Here is a 23,204-nt window from a genome sequence, read left to right as displayed (position 1 = left end):
AGTTGCACAGGTCACACCAATATTCAAGAAAGGCAATAGGAGTAATCCACTAAATTACAGACCCATATAATTAAAGTCGATATGCAGCAGGATTTTGACCATATGTTGTGTTTGAGCATTATGAATTACCTCGAAGACCCCCCTGCGGGTCCGGGGGTTAGAATAGGCCCGAGATATTCCTGCCTGTCGTAAGAGGCCACCAAAAGGAATCTAATATGTTTTGCCCCTTTATGTGATGGTCCCCTGTAGGGTTTGACCTCCATTTTTCAAAATTTTCCCGAAGAGCGAGCCAATTGGGGAAGGACGCCTTACATGGTGCATCGTGCCCATCTTGCAGTGTCGTGTCTTGCGCCTTCGATCACCACAGACTTCATTGCACCTCATATCCAGCACGGTAGCCAGCCCATTGTGGTGGGGCCGCCATGCACCCTGTTTGTTGTAGCCCCCTGACCTCACAGGGATTGCTCTGCTGATGCCTGAGCCATTAACTCCCCACGTATGCCAAGAGGTAGATGCCCATTCCCTTGAGATGTCGGGACTCTCAGCAATGGCCATCTCTTGCTGGTGGTGAAACACCATCAGTCTCTAAGCATTCACGAGCTCAATTCAACACACAGAAGTAAGACTCCAAATCGTGCCCCTCGCTGGTCATACCATGGGAGGAACGTATGGTTAAGGATGGCAGCGGATCTTACTCGCGCCGGTACCTTGTATGTTTGAGAGCTGATGGGAATCTTTCATGACAATGAAGCCTCAGTTTTTTGTTGAGCATCTAGAGGACAAGTTTGGGGAGGTGGAGGACTTGTCCATAATGAGATCTGTGTCAGCCTTGATCAGAACAGCATCCTCTGCCCAGTCATGGACGTTACTCGCTTGTGACAAGCTGGGGGGATGTTTCTGTAACCATCTCACCCCATAAGACCTCAAATATCGTCCAGGGTATCATATTTCACAGGGACCTTCTTTTGCAGTCTGACGATGAGCTGTGTGCCGATTTTGAACGGCGAGGTGTACATTTCGACTGGCGTCCGAGGGGTAATCAGGTTGCCACTGGTGCCTTCATCTTGGCCTTCAAGGGTAATACATTATCCGAGAAGGTCAAGGTGATGGTCTACTGCTGTGATGTAAAGCTCTATATCCCTCCCCTGATGCGGTGCTTTAAGTGCTGGAAGTTCGGCTATATGTCTTCCCGCTGTACTTCCAGCGTCACATGCTGAGATTGCAGACACCCATCACATCCCAATACTCTATGTGCCCCACCTCCCATCTGTGTCAACTGCGGAGAGCACCATTTGCCTTGCTTAGAAGACTGCAGGATTCTCCAGAAAGAAAGGAAAATCATGGAGCATGAGACCCTGAACCGACTGACCTACACTGAGGCTAAGAGGAAATGTGAACACCTGCATCCTGTACATATGACATCGTTTTACGCTGCGGCTACAACAGTTCTGACACCATCAGCTCCGCCAACCCCAGTCACCTCTCAGAGATGGAAGACTACACCTGCCCCCATGATGGTTGGGGGCATTTTCCTCCCTGTTGCTGCCGCACCACCTACTTTGAGAGCAACACCACCCCCCCCCCCCCCCCCCCCCCCTCCCAAACCATCAGGGACATCTGTCCCCACTTCTAAGGTGGAAAAATGCGTAAATCTTCGGCTTCTTTTGCTAGGAAGGGGTCCCTTGGGTCACTCCCTTCCCAGGTTTCTGCGAGTGGGAAAGACGAAACCCGCCATTGGCTGAAGAACTCAAAAGCAGCTCATCATAGGTATTCATACTCATCCTGAGTCCTGGAGACTGAGCCAGTGAAGTCCTCCCAGCCAGGAAAACACAAGGAGCAGCAAGAGAAACCCAAAACGAAGACCCTTAAGATCAAGGAGGTTGCAGTGGCACCCACTCCACCGCTACATACAAGCTCTGTGTCTGAGGATGCGGCGGATGTTCTGGCGTCCACTGAGGACCTAGATCTCGCCAGACCCTCAGACACAATGGATATAGACTGCTCAGGCAATAAGTCGGTGGCAGCAGGTGACCCTGAGGCATAAACTGCCTCATTGAATGTTCCATGCCTTCCCAGTAACACGATGACATCATCCGCCGGTGGAATTGCGGCGGTTTTCTCCACTGCCTGGCTGAGTTGCGACAACTGTTAAGCTTTACACCTGCTTTTTGCATTGCTCTCCAGAAAACCTGGTTCCTGGAAATGTGGACCACTGCCCTCTGCAGCTATAAGGGATATTACAAGAACCGTAGCGACCATAATCGAGTGCCAGGTGGAATCTGCATTTATGTCCTAAACTTGGACTGTAGTGAAACTGTGCGCCTTCAAACCCCTCTTGAAGCTGTGGCTGTCAGAATAAGGACGACATAGGAAATAACTGTCTGCAATGTATATCTTCCTCCAGATGGTGAAGTACCCTTGAATGTATTAGCTGCACTGATGATCAGCTCCCTAAACCTTTCCTAGTTTTGGGAGATTTTAACGCCCTTAACCCCTTGTGTGGTGGCACCATGCTTACTGGCCAAGGCAGAGATGTCAAAGCTTTACTGTCTCAGTTCGACCTCTGCCTCTTAAATACTGGGGCTGCCACACATTTCAGTGTGGCTTGTGGTAGTTACTCAGCCATTGATTTATCCATTTGCAACCCAGGAATTCTCCCGTCTATCCACTGGAGAGAACATGACGACCTGTGTGGTAGTGACCACTTCTCCATCTTCCGGTCACTGTCCCGGTGTCAGGCCAACGGACACCTGCCCAAATTTGCTTTAAACAAGGTGGACTGGGAAACTTTTACCTCTGCTATCATTGTTGAATCCCCCTTACATGGTAACATTGATGTGATGGTTGCGCAGGTGACTACAACTATGAATTCTGCAGCAGAAAATGCGATCCTTCACTCTTTAGGGTTCCCCTGGTGTAAGGGAGTCCCTTGGTGGTTGCCAGAAGTTGCTGAAGCAATTAAGGAGCGTCGCCAACATGTCAAACGACAGCATTGGGTGTCATATATTTCCTTTCCAAGTCTGGGCAAAGATCAAACGTTTTTAAGGTACCAGACACCAACAGGTGTTCCCGGTGTTACCATATATGGCGTGTTATCTACTGTCGCAAAGACGATTGTCGAACACTTTGCTCGCACCTCTGCGTTGGAGAATTACCCCCCAGCTTTTCGCACTCTCAAACGGCCACTGGAAGCGAAATTCCTCTCATTCACTATACGGCACAGTGAATCCTATAACGCCCCTTTACAGAGTGGTAGCTCCTCAGTGCCCTTGCACATTTCCCTGGCATAAAGCCTGAGCCTGATCGGATCCAGGGCCAGATCATTAAACATCTCTAATCTGACTACAAGTGACACATTCTCATCATCTTCAACCGAATCTGGTGTGATGGCATCTTTCCATCACTATGGCGGAAGAGCACCATCATTCTGGTGCTGAAACCTGGTAAAAACCCACTTGATGTGGATAGCTATCGGCCCATCAGGTGCTGGAACATATGGTGTGTCGGCTCCATTTCAGGGTGGCTTCCACCATGGTCGCTCTACCACTGGTTATCTTGTGTCCCTCGAGTCTGCTACATCCGAACAGCCTTTCCCAGACGCCAACACCTGGTTGCTTTGCATACGCCACTACTTGGCGACATCATATTCTTGCCACATTGATTGTATGAGTGGGGTCTCTGGGGCCTGCTCCCGATTTTTTTATCCAAAACTTCCTGTCGCTCCATACTTTCCGTGTCTAGGTTGTTTCCTGCTATAGTTCCATCCATATCCAGGAGAATGGAGTCCCGCAGGGCTCTGTATTGAGTTTGTCTCTGTTCTTAGTGGCCATTAACGGTCTAGCAGCAGCTATCGGGCCCTCCATCTCACCTTCTCTTTATGCAGGCGACTTCTGCATTTCGTACTGCTGCTCCAGTACTGATGTTGCTAGTGTCGCCTACAGGGAGCTATCCACAAGGCACAGTCATGGGCTCTAGCTTATGGCTTCCAGTTTTTCACCATGAAGACGTGTGTCATGCATTTCTGTCTGCGTCGAACCATTCATCCAGGACCAGCACTTTACCTTAATGACAATACACTCACTGTAGTGGAGACATATCGATTCTTAGGTCTGGTTTTCGACTCTCGTTTGTCTTGGCTTCCTCTTCTTTGTCAGCTTAAACGGAGGTGTTGGCAGCACCTCAACGCCCTCCGTTGCCTGAGCAACACCAACTGGGGTGCAGATCGCTCTACGTTGCTGCAGCTCTACAGAGCCCTTGTTCAATCCCCACTTGACTATGGGAGTGTGATTTATGGTTTGGTGATGCCCTCAGCATTGTGTTTGCTTGACACACAGTTCATGTGCGATCGCTTCTGTCTGAACTGGAGTCCTACCCTTCACCACCTCTCCTCAAGGTCCACTCATGTACACTTCCGTGGTGTAGCTGTTGACTGAAGCTTTGCTTGGACCTTTTGTCTGGCCCTAAGTACTCTGTTAACCCTGCAGCTCTCCACTGTCACTTCCTATCGATTCTTTAAGTGTTCTGCAGCTCTGAAGTGGTTTGCACCGACGGCTAGATGGCTGATGGTAATGTTGGCTTCGCCTTTGTCCACAGAGGGCATATTGAAGAGCATTCCGTGCCCGATGGCAGCAGTGTATTCACTGCAGAGGTGGTGGCCGTATCTTGTGCATTCAGTATATCCGTTCATGCTCTGAGGAATCGTTTCTTCTGTGTACTGACTTCTTGAGCAGCCTACAAGCTATCGACCAGTGCTACCCTAGCCATCCTTTGGTGGCGTCCATCCAGGTGTCTGTCTATGCCTTGGACCGGTCCCGTCGTTCAGTGGTGGTGTGTGGACCCCAGGGCACATTGGAATCCCAGGCAACGAACTTGCCAACAGGCTGGCCAAACAGGTTACATGGAAATCACTTCTGGAGATGTGCATCTCTGAACCTGACCTGCGTTCTGACTTACACCGCAGGGTATTTCAGCTGTGTTAGACGGAATGGCATAACAGTAACAAACTGCGTGTCATTAAGGAGACTATGAATGTGTGGAAGTCTTCCATGCGGGCCTCTCACAGGAAATCAGTTGTCATCTGCCGGCTCCGCATTGGCCACACTTGGGTGACCCACAGTTACCTCTTACGCTGTGAAGACCCTCCTCAGTGTCTTTGCGGCACCCGGTTGACAGTGGCCCATATTCTGATGCACTGTCCGCTTTGACAGTCGAGCGACAAAATCTTGGGTTATGAGACTCATTGGCACTCATTTTATCTGACAACATCTTATTGGTTGATTTAGTTTTGTTTTATTCACGAGGGTAGGTTTTATCATTTGATCTAAGTTTTAGCACATGTCTTTTGTCCTTCTGTGTCCTCCACCATAGTGTTTTTATGGTGGATGTTTTAATGTGTTGCGGAGTGGCTGGCTTTTCCTTTTTATTCTCGTGGTAAACCAGCCACTGTAATCTGCTTTCTTGTTTTACTCTCTTCTGTTCCTAGCATCTCTCTGTTGTTTTCTTGTCCTCTTCTGTTCCTTGTGGTATTCGTTACCTTTCCTTCATTCTTGTGATTTTTCCTTTATTTCTGTTTTGTATTATATGTCTCTTCTGTCTTATTCTCACACTTGTGGCATTGTTTTATTAGGAACAAGGGACCGATGACCTCGTAGTTTGGTCCCTTCCCCCTCTTTTAAACCAACCATCCAACTTACCAAAAAGAGAGCGGTCTGTTGATACAGTCATCTATGCACACACAAACTGTTGAGTGCTATTGGGGAGGGATTTCAAATTGATTCTGTATTTCTAGATTTCCAGAAGGCTTTTGACACTATACCACACGAGCAACGTGTAGTGAAATTGCATGCTTATGTAATATTGTCTCTGTTACGTGACTTGATTCATGATTTCCTGTTGAAGATGTCACAGTTCATAGTAATTGATGGAAAGTCTTAGAGTAAAACAAGTGATTTCTAGCATTCCCCAAGGTAGTGTTATAGGCCCTCTGCTGTTCCTTATCTGTACAAACAATTTGAAGGCAATGTGAGCATCTGTCTTTTCATCAGAAGGTCGAAACAAATTGCAAAACAGATTTAGAAAATACATCTGTGTGGTGTGAAAATTGGCAGTTGATGCTAAATAATTAAAATTGAGAGATCATCCACATTATTTCCAAAAGGAGTACATTAAACTTTGGTTACAAGATAAATCAGTCAGATCTAAATGCCATAAAGTCAACTAAATACCTAGGAATTACAATTATGAACAATTTAAATTGGAAAGAACACACAGAAAATGTTGTTTGGAAGGCAAACCAAAGACTGCGTTTTATTGACAGAACACTTTAGAAAATGTAACAGATCTACTGAAGAGACTGCATACACTATGCTTGTCCATCCTCTTTTGGAGTACTGCCGTGCGGTGTGAGATCCTTACCAGATAGGATTGATGGTGTACATCAAGAAAGACCAAAGAAGAGCAGCATGTTTTGTACAGAAATAGAGTAGTGTGTGTCACTGACATGACACAGAATTTGGGGTGGACATCATTAAAACAAGGGCGTATTTCATTGCAGCAGAATCTTCTCATGACACTTCAGTTACCAACTTTCTCCTCCGCATGTGAAAATATTTTGTTGATGCTGTGACCCACTTGTGGAGAAGTGAGCATCATAATAAAATTAGGGAAAGGGAAATCGGAGTTAACAGAGAAAGATGCAGGTGTTCACTTCTTCCACACACTGTTCGAGATTGGAATAACAGAGAATAATTGTGAAGATAGTTCATTGTAGTAAGTGTAGATGTAGATAGATAGGGTACTGGGATAATGCGACCAAATCATTCTACAGAGAAGAATAAATGAAAAACATTAATAATGTACCTCAAATTTGTGGAACCTATTCCAGACAAGACTAAGGGGGGATATTGTATAAATGGTCATTAGTTTGTTTGACTCATTGTAAAACATCGAGGAGGTAATGGAAAACCTGAACTGATAGATGCTTGACGGAGGAAGCCAACTATTCTGCAGAACCTTACCTAAATATTTACAAAAACCAGTGTTAAATGAATAAATTAAGAGTATACTACAGCTTGCTCATAATTTTACACCCATACTGTTAGAGATAATGAGGTTAGATCAGTTAGAGCATTCACAGCAGTTAAACAGCATTCTTCCTGCACTCTTTACGTGATTGGATACCCTAATATTTAGCACTATTGGAAGTACCCGCTGCCTACACATCAGTGGTTTGCACAGTATGTATGTAGATGGAGATAGAGACAGGGTTAGGGAGGATGGGTTCGTCCTGTACTTTTGCATAGAAAGGTAACCTGCCTCACCACCATTTTATAATGGGGACTGTGGATTGCAGTAATATTGCCTGAGGATGAGGGTTTTATTGTCGAATTTACTAAACTTGTATTTATGTATGGTATGAAGTTATGCTCATGAGATGACATGCATGTATATAGTATTGTCCTTTCTATTATTTAATCTAAGTTCAGTTTATTGAACATGTAGTACTTTGCTGCCAGCCATTTATTGAGTGTTTTTTGATTGCATACGTCCTTCATCTTTATACTTTCAGTCAAGTCGTGATGTGTTGCTGGCGTTTTCTAGAGAATTTTTATCAGCTGTTGGTGACGTCACAAAGTGTCTGCGACATTTTGGTTACGTTGTAACTCATGAACAGTCATATCTGAATGAGTTTGATTATGCTGTGACCAAACTTCTTGATCTTCGGGATGGTATTCGCTTGTGGTAAGTGCTTCATGCAACTGAATGACACTGTGACTGTATATATGGATGGTAAAATCAAATTTATTATTGTTTCAATTTACTAAAGGCCATGATTTCACTTGATTTCACTTCATTCCCAGTCGTGTTATGGAAATAATACTGCAAGACGAAAACATCATGTCAAAGCTTAGAGCACCGGCTTTGTCAAGGCTGCAGAAAATACACAATGTAGGACTTGCGTTTGCATCTCTAATTTCGGCAGGCTTTGATATAAAAAGCAATATTACATCACGTGACATTGTAGATGGTCACAGAGAAAAAACGCTTTCGTTACTGTGGCAGATACTCCTGAAGTTTCAGGTAAATAGTCAATTCATTGTTTAATAAATGAATTTGAGTCTATATGTTCTAACTCTATTGTTATGATTTTTGTTTTTTTAGCTACCTAAGTATGAGGCTGCTGCAGTGAAGCTACAACGTTGGTGGAGAAGAAATTTGATCAGAACTAGAGTGAAGAATATAAGAAAAATAAAATCAGCTATTACAATTCAGCAGAAATTTAGAGCAACAAAGTTAATGAAGTATGAAAGAAATATTTTTCTAATGAAAAAAGCTGCTGCTGTAGTGATACAAAAATGGGCCAGGAAAGTACTGCCTGTGAAACAACAGAGGAGAATTTTTATTAGACAAAGGGAGAGTGCAGTAGTTATTCAGAGGTGGTGGAGAGCAATTTTAGTACAGCGGCATCGTGAGGTCTTCAATCAAAGAATGGTAGCTAAAGTACTTTACATTCAGAGATGGTACAGATCACAAATGCATATGCGCAAACAGAGGACTTGGTATCAAAGATTGCTTTTGTCGGTCAGATTGGTCCAACAGAGATTTCGAGCCAACAGAGCAATGAAGCAACAACAGGTTGCTTTCCAGCTCCGAAGGGCTGCTGCCTGCAAAATACAGTGTTGGATTAGAGCTGTTTATTTAATGAGAAAGGTACGCACATTGTTTCTAGAGCAAAAACGAAGTGCAATTATTATACAACAATGGTATCGAAATGTGCATTCTACAAAATTACAACAACATGAATATCAAAAACTGAGATTCACTGTTCGATTAGTTCAGCAGAGATTTAGAGCCAACAGAGCAATGAAGCAACACAAGGCTGCTTTTCAGGTACAAAAGGCTGCTGCTACGAAAATACAGTGTTGGATTAGAGCTGTTCATTTAATGAGAAAAGAACGCATATCATTTCTGGAGCAAAAACGAAGTGCAATTATTATACAACAATGGTATCGAAATATGCTTTTAACAAGATTACAGCAATGTGAATACCAAAAACTGAGGTTGACTGTTCAATTAATTCAGCAGAGATTTCGAGCCAACAGAGCAATGAAGCAACAGCAGGCTGCTTTCCATCTCCAAAGGGCTGCTGCCTGCAAAATACAGTGTTGGATTAGAACTGTTTATTTAATGAGAAAGGAACGTACATCATTTCTAGAGCAAAAACGAAGTGCAATTATTATTCAACAATGGTATCGAAATATGTGTTCTACAAAATTACAACAACATGAATATCAAAAACTGAAATTGACTGTTCGATTAGTTCAGCAGAGATTTAGAGCCAACAGAGCAATGAAGCAACACAAGGCTGCTTTTCAGATACAAAAGGCTGCTGCTATGAAAATACAATGTTGGATTAGAGCTGTTCATTTAATGAGAAAAGAACGCATATCATTTCTGGAGCAAAAACAAAGTGCAATTATTATACAACAATGGTATCGAAATATGCTTTTAACAAGATTACAGCAATGTGAATACCAAAAACTGAGGTTGACTGTTCAATTAGTTCAGCAGAGATTTCGAGCCAACAGAGCAATGAAGCAACAGCAGGCTGCTTTCCATCTCCAAAGGGCTGCTGCCTGGAAAATACAGTGTTGGATTAGAGCTGTTTATTTAATGAGAAAGGAACGTACATCATTTCTAGAGCAAAAACGAAGTGCAATTATTATTCAACAATGGTATCGAAATATGTGTTCTACAAAATTACAACAACATGAATATCAAAAACTGAAATTGACTGTTCGATTAGTTCAGCAGAGATTTAGAGCCAACAGAGCAATGAAGCAACACAAGGCTGCTTTTCAGGCACAAAAGGCTGCTGCTATGAAAATACAATGTTGGATTAGAGCTGTTCATTTAATGAGAAAAGAACGAACATCATTTTTGGAACAAAAAAGTAGTGCAGTTATTATACAACAGTGGTATCGAAATATGCGTTCAACAAAATTACAGCAACAAGAGTACCAAAAACTGAGGTTAATAGTGATACACATTCAGCAGAAATACAGGGCTACATTGTTGATGAAATATGATAGAAATATTTATCAGAGGAAAAGGTGGGCATCTGTTATTATTCAGAGATGGTTTCGAGCCACTCTTAATATGAAACGTCAGCGTGATTTGTATTTGACACAGAGACGTTGTATTATTACTATACAGAGATGGTTCAGGAGTGTTTGGTCCAAAAGAGAAAGAGAAGCAAAACGAAAAGTACTAGTTCCCATATCCCAATCAGAAATTGAAAATCGTGCTGCGGTCAAAATACAGGTACATTATGTTACGTTACCAGTAGTTTATACTGTTCATAAATGTGCCCACATAATTTACAGGACTGTAGATACTATACATTTCTATTCTGCCTATTTTTACAGGCCTTTTGGAGGGGTTTTGCTGCACGAAAGCGGCTGCCTAGTAACTGCTTAAGTCTGAAAAATAGAGGTGTTACCAGAAACCCCTCGCAACCTGTTCAGACATTGCGGTGGAAGTACACAAATAATCTGAGGTGCTTTGAACAGAATTCCCTGGGACAGATGATCATGCTCTTCATGTCTCTAAGTAAGTTCACTATTCAAATGATGTAGGCTTTCATGGCCAGTAACGCAGCATTTTTGTTGTCCTTCCTAATAGATTACTGCAGTGGCCACTGTCTCTGGTTTTATCTGTCAACTGACTGGATTTGCAGTTCCTTCCTCACAACTTTACAGTGGTTGAACATGAGAGCAACTATTGCATCATTATATAACAGTATTACAAATCAGACCTAGCTGTAAATATAGGGTTGAATACCACAGAACTGCACTAGGTATGGTCGTAATTAAAAATATATCCCCACACGTTCCAAGTGGTGAACCAGCTCCAACTGACGTACTCAAATTGACGTCTGTGTTCCATGCTGGTACCATATTGATATTTCGATATCATGTTTATTACTAACCGACTAATGTGATTAATGGTTCACAGTCCCAGTGGCAGGTGGCCTACCTAACAGCTTTCAGGGGCAAGAAAAATTTGACTTTTCAATGCTTTATATAATTGGTTGAATTTAAAACACCGTCGCAATTTAATCATTAAGAGGTGTAATCTTATGTTAAAAGAAGAGTTTAACTTAGTAAGAGAAGTATTACAGTTGGAAACTATGTTTACCTTGAGCCAGTATAGCTCACCAAACTTATAGTTCCCACTATATTCATTCAGTTTTTGAGAATGAGAGCACATGGTGTTTTCTAATAAACCTTAAACCTAATTTCAAACCTTTAATAAACTTTTTCTCACATACTGCTATATGCTTAATGTCAAGTATTTAACACAGTTACTCATTTGTAAAGTAATCACATGTTTGGAGCTGTTTTATATGTGGAAGTTGAGTTCTTAAAAGAATCGAGGTTTGACTGTTAGTATTCTGTTATATTGGTAATTGATGAGTTGAGTGAAACATAAGGAAATGCATTTTTTCTGTTTTATCTTTTTGCAGCTTCTTTGACTGAACTGTCTAGAGAGATATGTAAAGATTTTTCTGCAAGTGAATACCTACCAAAAGTTTTCGGTGAACTTAAACGATCAAATCGTTCATTTGCATATCAGAGACTCTGTTCACTTGGAACACAGTTACTCTTGAATCTGGCAAAATACCCAGAAAACAGGGACAACATTTGGCAGGTAATATTTCTTCATATGGTGTGTATTCGCAAAATTAATGTTCATCTTTTGATAAATAAACTATGTTTCTGCAAATTTTGTGGTTATTTGTAATTCTAAATTTTTATACAGGTTGATGAGGCCCTAGAAATTATGTTTCAACTGATGACGCAGTCTGTGGGAACACAGTTCACAATATTCTCCAATTGCTGCAAAGTACTTTGGTTGCTTGCTGATGATCCTTTGAAAGCACAAGTAGGTATTCACTTCTTAACTTTTCATAATGTCTTCTCCTGGCACCACTGTTTGCTTCGCTTCCCGTTTCTCGTTTCTTGTTGGACTCTTCTGTTAGTGTGGTCATGTTCATGGGCTTAATATGCACTATGTATTGAAGAGCATTATTGTTACGTATTTTTTATTATTGAATCAATTTGTAAAGGGTGTTAATATAGTAACTTACATGTAGAACAATTAAAAATTAAGACAAATTCAGTTTGTACTCAATGTTTTAAAGTAGCATTGTCATCTCACATAAACTCCGAAGAAAAAAGAATAGAATATTTTAACTGTCAAAATAAATCATTAGTAGACTGTAAATTTTGCAAAAATATTCTGTATACATTTGGCATTCGAAGAAATTATTTCATGTGGAGAATGAAGTCTACAAAACAACAATCAGAAAAGTATCTAGTTAGTGTCAGATGCTTGAAAATGACTGGTTTTTGGCCATTGCTCTGTTTTGAGCAGGACCACTTACAGGGAAGCTCCTTATTAACGAACCTGCTTTGAAGGAATTCTGACTTTTAATGAAAATCTTCGTCATTCTTCCTGAAATTGTCACAAGAACAATGTGAGTTTGCAGAATCAGATTTTCACTCTGCAGCGGAGTGTGTGCTGATATTAAACTTCCTGGCAGAGTAAAACTGTGTGCCGGACCGAGACTCGAACTCGGGACCTTTGCCTTTTGCGGGCAAGGTTCGCAGGAGAGCTTCTGTAAAGTTTGGAAGGTAGGAGACGAGGTACTGGCAGAAGTGATGCTGTGAGGACGGGGCATGAGTCGTGCTTGAGTCGCTTGGTTGAGCACTTGACCGCGAAAGGCAAAGGTCCCGAGTTAGAGTCTCGGTCCGGCACACAGTTTTAATCTGCCAGGAAGCTTCAATGTGAGTTTAGTTTGCTTTTAATAAACCTTGTTTTAAAAAGTGGGTCTTTAAGGAATTAACACTAAACGGTCTGCAAATTGAAGCCTACTAGTGCTGAAATTCCTAACATGTTTACACTGACAAGATATTGGCATCACAACATGTCTGAATGCTTGCTGCTGTTCCTTTAATTTTCAATCAGTCAACTGTAAGTTGTTAATAGTTATCACAATCAATTCTTGTCAGTTGGTAGGTTGCAGTTTTTGGTTGATAATTTTGAACTCTCAAGTCACTCATGTTACCAGATAAAACAGCTGCAAGGCCTATCCGCTTTTTGGCTTAAAAGATATCTGTTTTAGTACAATTATGATGGCAAGTTGAGAAAAAAATTCACATTATTTCTCATTTGGCCACAAATATGTAAATATAAGAAGATAATGAAACAGATAAGAATACAGAGCATGAACTATAGATTTCTGCACGCAGGTGATGTGATTTAATGTCACGGAAAATGTTACGTTTATGGCCAATTGCGCATGAACTGGTAATATTGTGATATTTACCCAAGCGTTGGATTCTGCACTGTAAAAGAGTGGAAATTTTGTGTAGTTACAGCCAGTAAACCTAGAAAGCTTACAATCCAGCAGAAAACGGTAGTTCTTATTGTTGAAGAGAATCATAACATTAAAATCTTGCATGGCAGAGAAATAAGATTTGATGCTGTCATCTTTATGTGGTATGATAAAAAAAAAATGAGGCCTTTGACTGCTGAAACTCGTAGTTCTTGTGCATTAAATAGGAAGAACATTCATGCTTCATTGTTTTCTGACTTAGAAACCATCCTTGCAAAATGCAAAAATCATGTGTGTTTGGCCCACCACAGTTTGTACTCGTTGAGACATTTCGCTAGCACCATGAAAAGGGTGTGGTGTCTGTCACTTTTCTCAACTTTATTCACCTTTTTCAAACTTTTTTACTCTTTTTTGGAAACAAATGTTGTTTACTTTTATTTCCAAATTTCTCTATTCATGTTAGTTTAACTTTTTTTACTATGACTTCCAAATTGTAAAAACTCCATTAAGACAATTTTTATTATTCTGTGTGTTATAAATTGAACTTATGTCTCCCACGAACAGAAATACTATCAGCACAGGACACAGATTAGTACTCTCACACTACACATAACATGTAGCACATATTACTAACAATACAGATTAATGATTTACAGCTCAAAAGTCAAGAAATTCGTCCCCACGTCAATTGCCATGGTGATACAAAATTCTCATTTCAAAGAGATACTCTAAACCAATAGGAAATTGGCCATTACTATTACACCGTTATTTACAAATATCATCAAACAAAATTAAATTGAAAATAATCGTGTCAGAAAATAAAACTATCCACAACATAAAAATCATTAGAAATTCCTAAACTAATATATCCTTGTTGCTCAGCTCCTTGAATGAAACTTTCATTAACTTGTATTACTGTTCTCCATAAAAATCATTACATCCTAATGTATACAGCAGCATTGATATTTCATTAATCATTATCTCATCTACGTTATGTGTTAGTTCATTATGAGTCCCACCTGCGGGTTTGGGGATTAGATTACACCTGAGGTATTCCCGCCTGTTTTAAGAGGCGACTAACAGGAGTCTCACACGTTTCAGTCTTCATGTGTTGTTCCCCTGTAGGGTTTGACCTCCATTTTTCAAAATTTTCCCGAAGAGCGAGCCAATTGGAGAAGGGCACCTTACATGGTGCATCGCGTTCATCGTACCTTCATATCTTTAACCCACTTTCTCGTCGTCGCAGTGCAGTCCAACTCATTCTCCATCTCTTGGGCAAGGATACCTTCCTGGGTGCATTTTCCACCATGCACTATGCAGTGTCACTTTTTGCACTGCCAATGACCACAGACTTCTTTGCACCTCATATCCAGCACGGTAGCCAGTCTGTTGCGGTGGGGCCGCCATGTACCCTGTTGGTTGTAGCCCCCTTACAACACGGGGATCGCTCTGCTGATGCCTGCGCTGTTAACTCCCCACGAATGGCGAGGAGTGGATGCCCATCATCTTTGGGCATCGGGACTCCCAGCAATGGCCATCCTGCCAGGTGGCCTTTGCTGTGGCTGGGTGGCAAGTATGGGGAGGGCCCCTGGTCAGTGTGGGTGGCATCAGGGCAGGTGACTTGCAATGAAGCGTACCACGTCATCACTTGCTGGTGATCAAACACCAGCAGTCCCTAAACGTTCCAAGTCTCAGTACAATGCAAGAAAGTACGACCCTAAGTCATTCCCCTCCATGGCCACACCATGGGAGGAATGTCAGGCTAAGGATGGCAGTGAACCTTATTCACCCAGGTACCTCGTACATACGAGAACTGATGGGGACTCCTTTGTTTTGATGAAGCCACAGTTTTTTGTAGAGCATTTAGAGGACAAGTTTGTGGAGGTGAAGGCCTTGTCCAAAATGCACTCTGGGTCTGTTTTGATAAAAACAGCATCCTCTGCCCTGTCACGGACTTAACTTGCTTGTAACAAGTTGGGGGATGTTTCTGTTACCATCACGCCACATAAAAGCTTAAATATGGTCCAGGGTATTATCCTCCACAGGGACCTTCTTTTGCAGTCTAATGACGAGCTGTGCGCCAATTTAGAGTGGTGAGGTGTTCATTTCATGCTGCGCGTCTATCGGGGTCCGAGGGATAATCAGGTTGCCACCGGTGCCTTCATCATGGCCTTCGAGGGTGACACCTTAGCAGAGAAGATCAAGGTGATGGTTTACCGCTGTGATGTCAATCCATATATCCCTCCCCTGATGCGGTGCTTTAAGTGCTGGAAGTTAGGTCATTGTCTTCCCACTGTATCTCCAGCGTCACATGTCGAGATTGCGGCCGTCCATCATATCCCAATAATCCATGTTCCCCACCTCCCATCTATGTCAACTGCAGAGAGCACCATTCGCCTTGCTCGCCAGACTGTAGGATTTTACAGAAAGAGAGGAAAATCATTGAATACAAAACCCTGGACCGACTGACCTACATTGAGGCTAAGAGAAAATATGAGCACCTACATCCTGTGGCTATGACCTCCTCCTGCACCGCTGTTACGAGAACAGTTATAGCCCCATCAGTTTTGCAAATTTCGATCGGCTCTCAGAGCCAGAAGGTTACACCTGCCCCCTTGATGGTGAGGCGCACTTCCCCCCTGTTGCTCCTGCACCACCTACTTCAGGAGCACTGCCACCCCCCCCCCCCTCCCTCCCCCCCACCAGCCACCCCAACCATCGGGGACACCTGTCCCCACTTCTCAGCCGGAGAGGCGTAAGTCTTCTTCGGCTCTTCTCGCCGGGAAGGGGTATCTTGGGTCACTCCCTTCCCAGCTTTCTGCTAATGGGAAAGATGATGCCCGCCAGTGGCTGAAGTGCCCGAAAGCAGCTGGTCGTAGGGCTTCATGATCATCTTCAGTCCCAGAGACTGAATCAGTGTAGCCCTCCCAGCCAGAGAAACCCAAGGAGCAGCGAGAAAGGTCCAAAAAGAGGACCCCTAAGAGCAAGCGGTTGCACCCACATCACTGCCACCTTCAAGCTCTGCATCTGAAGATAAGGAGGAGATTCTGGTGTCCACTGAGGACATAGATCTCGCCGGACCCTCAGACGCAATGGATGTAGACCGCTCAGGCAATAAGTCAGTGGCAGCAGGTGACCCTGAGGCGTAAACTGCCTCATTGAATGTTCCATGCCTTCCCAGTACCACGATGACATCATCCCCCGGTGGAGTTGCGGCGGTTTTCTCCACTGCCTGGCTGAGTTGCGACAACTGTTAAGCTTTACACCTGCTTTTTGCATTGCTCTCCAGAAAACCTGGTTCCTGGAAATGTGGACCACTGCCCTCTGCAGCTATAAGGGATATTACAAGAACCGTAGCGACCATAATCGAGTGTCAGGTGGAATCTGCATTTATGTCCTAAACTCGGACTGTAGTGAAACTGTGTGCCTTCAAACCCCTCTTGAAGCTGTGGCTGTCAGAATAAGGACGACATAGGAAATAACTGTCTGCAATGTATATCTTCCTCCAGATGGTGAAGTACCCCTGAATGTATTAGCTGCACTGATGATCAGCTCCCTAAACCTTTCCTAGTTTTGGGAGATTTTAACGCCCTTAACCCCTTGTGTGGTGGCACCGTGCTTACTGGCCAAGGCAGAGATGTCAAAGCTTTACTGTCTCAGTTCGACCTCTGCCTCTTAAATACTGGGGCTGCCACACATTTCAGTGTGGCTTGTGGTAGTTACTCAGCCATTGATTTATCCATTTGCAGCCCAGCACTTCTCCCATCTATCCACTGGAGAGCACATGACAACCTGTGTGGTAGTGACCACTTCCCTATCTTCCTGTCACTGCCCCGGCGTCAGGCCCACAGACGCCTGTACAGATGGACTTTAAACAAGACAGACTCGGAAACTTTGACATGTGCTGTCACTGCTGACTTTCCTCTCATGGTAACATTGATGTGATAGTTAATCAGGTGATAACAACAATTATTACTACAGCGGAAAACGCGATACCTCGCTCTTTAGGGTGCCCATGGCGAAAGGTGGTCCTTTGGTGGTCGCCGGAAGTTGCTGAGGCAATTAAGGAGCATCGGCGAGCTCTACAGTGGCATAAACGACACCCTTCCCTGGAGCATCTCATAGCATTTAAGTGGCTCCGTGCCTGCGTTCACCAGCTTATAAAAAGACGGAAGCAGGAGTGTTGGGAGAGATATGCCTCGACCATTGGGTGCCATACCTACCTTCCCACATCTGGATGAGGATCGAACATCTTTTTGGGTACGAGAGCTTGACAGGTGTCCTTGGCATTACCATCAATGGCATGTTACCTACTGGCGCATACACAATTGCCGAGCGCTGTACAGAGTGCTTTGCTCGAGCCTCTGCATCGGAGAACTGCCCCCCAGCGTTTCGCACCCTCAAACAGTGGATGGAAAGGAAAGTCCTCTCGTTCGCTACACACCACAGTGGACCCTATAATGCCCAATTTACAGAATGGAATCTCCTCAGTGCCCTTGCACATTGCCCCAACACAGCTCCTGGGCCGGATCGGATCCAGGTCAGATGATTAAACATCTCTCATCTGACTACAAGTGACTTCAGCTGGATCTAGTGCGATGGCATCTTTCCATCGTAATGGTGGGAGAGCACCATCATTCCGGTCTTCAAACCTGGTAAAAACCACCTTGATATGTATAGCTATCAGTCCATCAGCCTCACCAACATTTATTCAGGGTGTATACGACCCGGGACAACCGGGAGGTCCGGGAAAAACCCGGGAATTTTTTCATCCGGAAGAAAACTGGGAAAAACCCGGGATATTTTTAGAATTCCGGGAATTTTTCATTGTTTTATTTTTCAGTTAAATGTTTGTAATTTTGACTGGTAAGAACCGATACTCTAAAAAAGGATATTACTGTATCCCGCTACTGCAGAATATTACTTCAACAATAAAACATAAACGAGAGAAAAAAACGAAAATAACTTAAATTGCAAAGGAAATGCGTCATATACGACGACACACAGCGCTCATGCAAGCGTCTACCAATTGAAAATGTGAATGTGCGTTAAGTCGCAACTGTTTACATTCGATTTCTTTTAGCATTTACGCGCGCTCTCATGCGCATGTGCAGTTGGGTCACGTTTGAGTAGTTGATTCTTTCGCTTGTGGCTACAGGAATGTGGCTGTTGGCTGTGCAAGCAGTCGCAGCAAGCAGCTAGATGCTACCTGGAAAAGGGGGCGCCAAATTCATATTCTTGAGGAACAAAACTTGTTTCACAAAGCGCCTAGCATCCAGCGCACATTTGTCTGTCGATTATTCAGATGATTTTGAAACCCCTCCGTGTTGGATTTGGAACATTTTTGAATACATTTAAAGTTGATTTCTGAATGAATCATAAGTTGACTTTTGAATGCATGCATAGTATACGTGATGTCTCTGTCAGGAGAATCCTCGTCGCATCTAGAGATAAACATTATGCAGACAAAAGGGGACGGGGCTTTACTAGCGAAATCCATAGATACAGACTACCAGAATGGAAATAAACGACTGACAGGAATAACAGGTAAGAAAGATTACGTATTATCTTCTCAGTGTATCCAAGAAAATGAAATTTTGACAGAAAATTTTTGGCCAGATCACTACACTAGTAATCACCAGTAGTACAGTCCCTGGCTAGCAGCCGCGTAAGTTCTATTCTGGAAGTAACGCGGAAAACGTGTTGTTCGAACACGTACTAACGCCTAACCGGAAAATAATCGCGGGATAACTCAACCTGTGATTCTGGAAGGGTTAGTGAAGTTAATCACCGAACAAGTTTTGATAGTGGCAGCAATAGCTACAGAATTGATTATGACAAGATTGTTTGTTAGAACGGGGAAGGAGAAGAAACGGGGACATCACACACATTATGGAAGAATAAGACGATTCCAAATTTATATAAAAATTTCGGAATACTACTTTTCGATCTCATGCTTGAGAAGCTGGTGCGTATGAATGAAATGTGAAACTATTTCGCTGGCCGAAGTGGCCGTGTGGTTAAAGGCGCTGCAGTCTGGAACCGCAAGACCACTACGGTCGCAGGTTCGAATCCTGCCTCGGGCATGGAGGTTTGTGATGTCCTTAGGTTAGTTAGGTTTAACTAGTTCTAAGTTCTAGGGGACTAATGACCTCAGCAGTTGAGTCCCATAGTGCTCAGAGCCATTTGAACCATTTTTGAAACTATTTCCTAACATAAAGCTTTTTGCTTGTATGTAGTAGGCCTAATAGGCATTTGATATTGGTACTTCGTGGATTATATTCTGTCGTGTTATAAAAATCGCCATTTGTGCCAAAACAGTCTCGTTTATTTGGTGTGTTACAAAATTGCTGTCATATTAGAAAGGCCTATTTTGTTTTATATAGCAGACAGTGACAAAATAGACGTAATCAGATCGAGAAACCACACAGTCTTGGGTATTATTGTATTAACAGCTTTTCCGTATTAGATTACGACATTTCGATTTTTCATATAGCACAACGTTTGACGAACTTTGTTAAGATAATAGATTCTTTCGCAGAAAGGAAAGCACGCCATGTAAAGCTGTAGCAAGATTAGAGAGAAAAAATTCTAGGAGCTAAGGTTTGAAGAAATTTGTAATTTCTTGCTTATCTCTTGTCAGTATTGGTTTTATATATCCTATATTTAATTTTGTCACACAAAACAGCAAGTTATTAACTAATAGGCAATAAAGAGTTCAGATTTTCTGAAGAGTTCTTGTTCTCTTGATTACAAATAATCTCATCCGTTATTAATCGCGAGATTTTTTTAAAAAGAGGGGTAGGCTGTCAAACCGGCTGATGGGAGTAGGAGAGGCACCACAGGATATTTCAGTTTCCACACTCCTGAATATAGTTTGGTCGTGCGGTAGAAAAATGCTTTATGAAGAGGCGTGGCACTGCACTTTGACATACTTAGACCAAATAATATGTCTTACATTTCCTCGAATACATATGTTTCACGTTTCAGACTTTTCAGTAAGATGTGCACTACAAGATGAACATATCTTGAAAATTCGATTTTTTTTTTAGTATTGCCTGGTTCGCAAATGTAGATCCGGGGCTGATGCACAGAGCAGTCTGTTATAGTGGGTAGTCTCCATGTGACCCGTGTTCACATTTAGTGATTTTGCTGTTTCCGCTTCGTTTACTCTCACGTCAAATGAAAACAAAATGGATATCTGTGGCCAGGAGCTATCAAGTGAATTAAAACACTTTCACATAATTACGGAAGGCTTAAATATGTCATTAGTTTCAGATTTTATTTTATTTTCATCTTTCTGACAGTCAAGCATTAATCACCTTGCGGAACAATAAAGTTATTTTTGTCTGTTTGCTAAAGAAATTTGACTTCTGTTAACCTTTTCCGCAGAGGCAGTCAACGTATTTGAAACGAAATGTTTAATTCCACAGTACTGGCTAGTTTCAACTGTTCGCTGTATTTCAAGTGAATGTTTTCTAGCACGTCTTGCATTTTGCCATAATAAAGAACCAAACATGATATAATACAGTACTGGTGCTCCAAGAAAATTTACATCCCGAAAACCACACTGAAAAGCTTAATATCAGGCCGAGGTCTACTTCATTGGGAATATGGACATACGAATGTGCCCTTTAAGTATGCACTTTAAATGTGCACATTTTAATATGGTTCACTAAATTCCGATGCTCTTACAGTATCCTCTGATGTCTTGTTTCTTTTATGACATAATGTATGATGTTTTATATATAAAAACAAAGATGAGGTGACTTACCGAACGAAAGCGCTGGCAGGTCGATAGACACACAAACAAACACAAACATACACACAAAATTCAAGCTTTCGCAACAAAATGTTGCCTCATCAGGAAAGAGGGAAGGAGAGGGAAAGACAAAAGGAAGTGGGTTTTAAGGGAGAGGGTAAGGAGTCATTCCAATCCCGGGAGCGGAAGGACTTACCTTAGGGGGAAAAAAGGACAGGTATACACTCGCACACACACACATATCCATCCACACATACAGTCTGTATGTGTGGATGGATATGTGTGTGTGTGCGAAGATACAGTCGCCGTCGTCGTGCGAGACAGACTATATATAAAACAATTGAAGACGTCGAAATGACCACATCTGCCGCCGACAAGAAAAAGAATACGATCAAATCTGTCGCTGCACACGCTCTACTGGACGGACCTGCAGTGTTTTGTGGTTGCAGACTGAACTTCAGCATTGACATTAATGATTCGTTTACCCACGGTAACGGATGGTTAACAGTCGCTGTTGTACGTGGTGGTACAGGCGTACCCAATGTATCTGGACTGGAAAGCTTCGTTGATCGTGACATCATAGCCTATCGAACATACCATGTGACCGAAAATGCAAATAAAGATTTTGGCAAATCAGGTATACACTCGCACACACACACATATCCATCCACACATACAGTCTGTATGTGTGGATGGATATGTGTGTGTGTGCGAGTGTGTACCTGTCCTTTTTTCCCCCTAAGGTAAGTCTTTCCGCTCCCGGGATTGGAATGACTCCTTACCCTCTCCCTTAAAACCCACTTCCTTTCGTCTTTCCCTCTCCTTCCCTCTTTCCTGATGAGGCAACAGTTTGTTGCGAAAGCTTGAATTTTGTGTGTATGTTTGTGTTTGTTTGTGTGTCTATCGACCTGCCAGCACTTTCGTTCGGTAAGTCACCTCATCTTTGTTTTTATATATAATTTTTCCCATGTGGAATGTTTCCCTCTGTTATATTGTATGATGTTTTACACGTACGTACATACGGGCTTCCTACGTCATGATAGTTACCCAAGCGTGGTGTCGCCTGTTATCTGCACTCTCTGGGAACTGCTGAAACGAACCTATTTCTAACAGGTCGCGGGAAAATATTGCGAATAGTGTTTTGAAAAGCGTTACTTTCAAAGTAAATATCCTTTTACGTAAGTTGAACTATGTGCAAGAATGTACCATGAATTTATTAAATCACAGAGCATTAGACACTCATTTAAAAGTCAACTCTTTCATGACAAGCCATTTAGATTTAAAAATCAACTCTTTGATGACGAGCCATTTAGAAGAATTTCGAACCCTGAAGATCAGACATTTATGTCTTTACTAAAAATTTTACTGGCACATTTGTGTGATAATATCTTCAAGTGTAACACGCACAATAAAGATCAACAGTATATGCGAAAGCTTAGCTTCTCTTGCAGCTTGAGACCAATATTATATGTGAAAGCTTTCCTTTTCTTGTAGCAACATTATGTATATTAATTTAAACTATTAACTTTCCCTGTTTGTGTGTTCGTGCTACTTAACAGTGATGTTGCTGTTGGCTGACTACATCACGTGTCTTATGCTCTTTATACCCGCTGTCATCGGCTGGAGAGATCACGTGACATGAGCTACGAACGGCTTACAAAAGCACATCGAAATCTCTTCAATGATTCGGAAAGTAACATGCGGTGTTGTGGTGGAATTCCAGTGTATATTTTCGTAATATGAAAATACGCAGCGTACATGTTGCTGCACATCAAAGATATTTCCAAAACGTGTCTTTTTCCCTGAGTTACGTTTCCTAAAGTGCTGGGAAATTGTACGCCCATATATAAAACCATAACCGTTCAAAGGGTTGGTAAGGGAAAATATACTGTCACCCGGGAGAAAGTGTACTTTTAACCAGGAAATCCGGGAAAAATCCAGGAATTTTTTTTCCTTGTCCACGTATACACCCTGTATAAGTAAGCTGCTGGAACGAATGGTGTGTTGGCGGTTGGGTTGGGTCCTGGAGTCATGTGGCCT

The 23,204-nt window shown here is 42.5% G+C and overlaps 1 protein-coding gene across 1 annotated transcript in view; it reads left to right on the top strand.

Annotated features, from left to right (window-relative positions):
• LOC126419033 (protein abnormal spindle) overlaps positions 1-23,204 on the top strand; it is a 165,299-nt gene that overhangs the window by 119,898 nt on the left and 22,197 nt on the right. The window contains exons 10-16 of the mRNA XM_050086093.1: positions 7,568-7,740; positions 7,860-8,079; positions 8,161-8,709; positions 9,196-10,323; positions 10,428-10,611; positions 11,528-11,712; positions 11,824-11,946. Coding sequence (XP_049942050.1) covers positions 7,568-7,740; positions 7,860-8,079; positions 8,161-8,709; positions 9,196-10,323; positions 10,428-10,611; positions 11,528-11,712; positions 11,824-11,946 — 2,562 coding nt within the window. The remainder of the gene's footprint in view (positions 1-7,567; positions 7,741-7,859; positions 8,080-8,160; positions 8,710-9,195; positions 10,324-10,427; positions 10,612-11,527; positions 11,713-11,823; positions 11,947-23,204) is intronic.

The sequence above is a fragment of the Schistocerca serialis genome, chromosome 9 (genome assembly GCF_023864345.2).
Source record: "Schistocerca serialis cubense isolate TAMUIC-IGC-003099 chromosome 9, iqSchSeri2.2, whole genome shotgun sequence".
Taxonomy (NCBI): domain Eukaryota; kingdom Metazoa; phylum Arthropoda; class Insecta; order Orthoptera; family Acrididae; genus Schistocerca; species Schistocerca serialis.
This window is presented reverse-complemented; position numbering and strand designations above follow the sequence as displayed.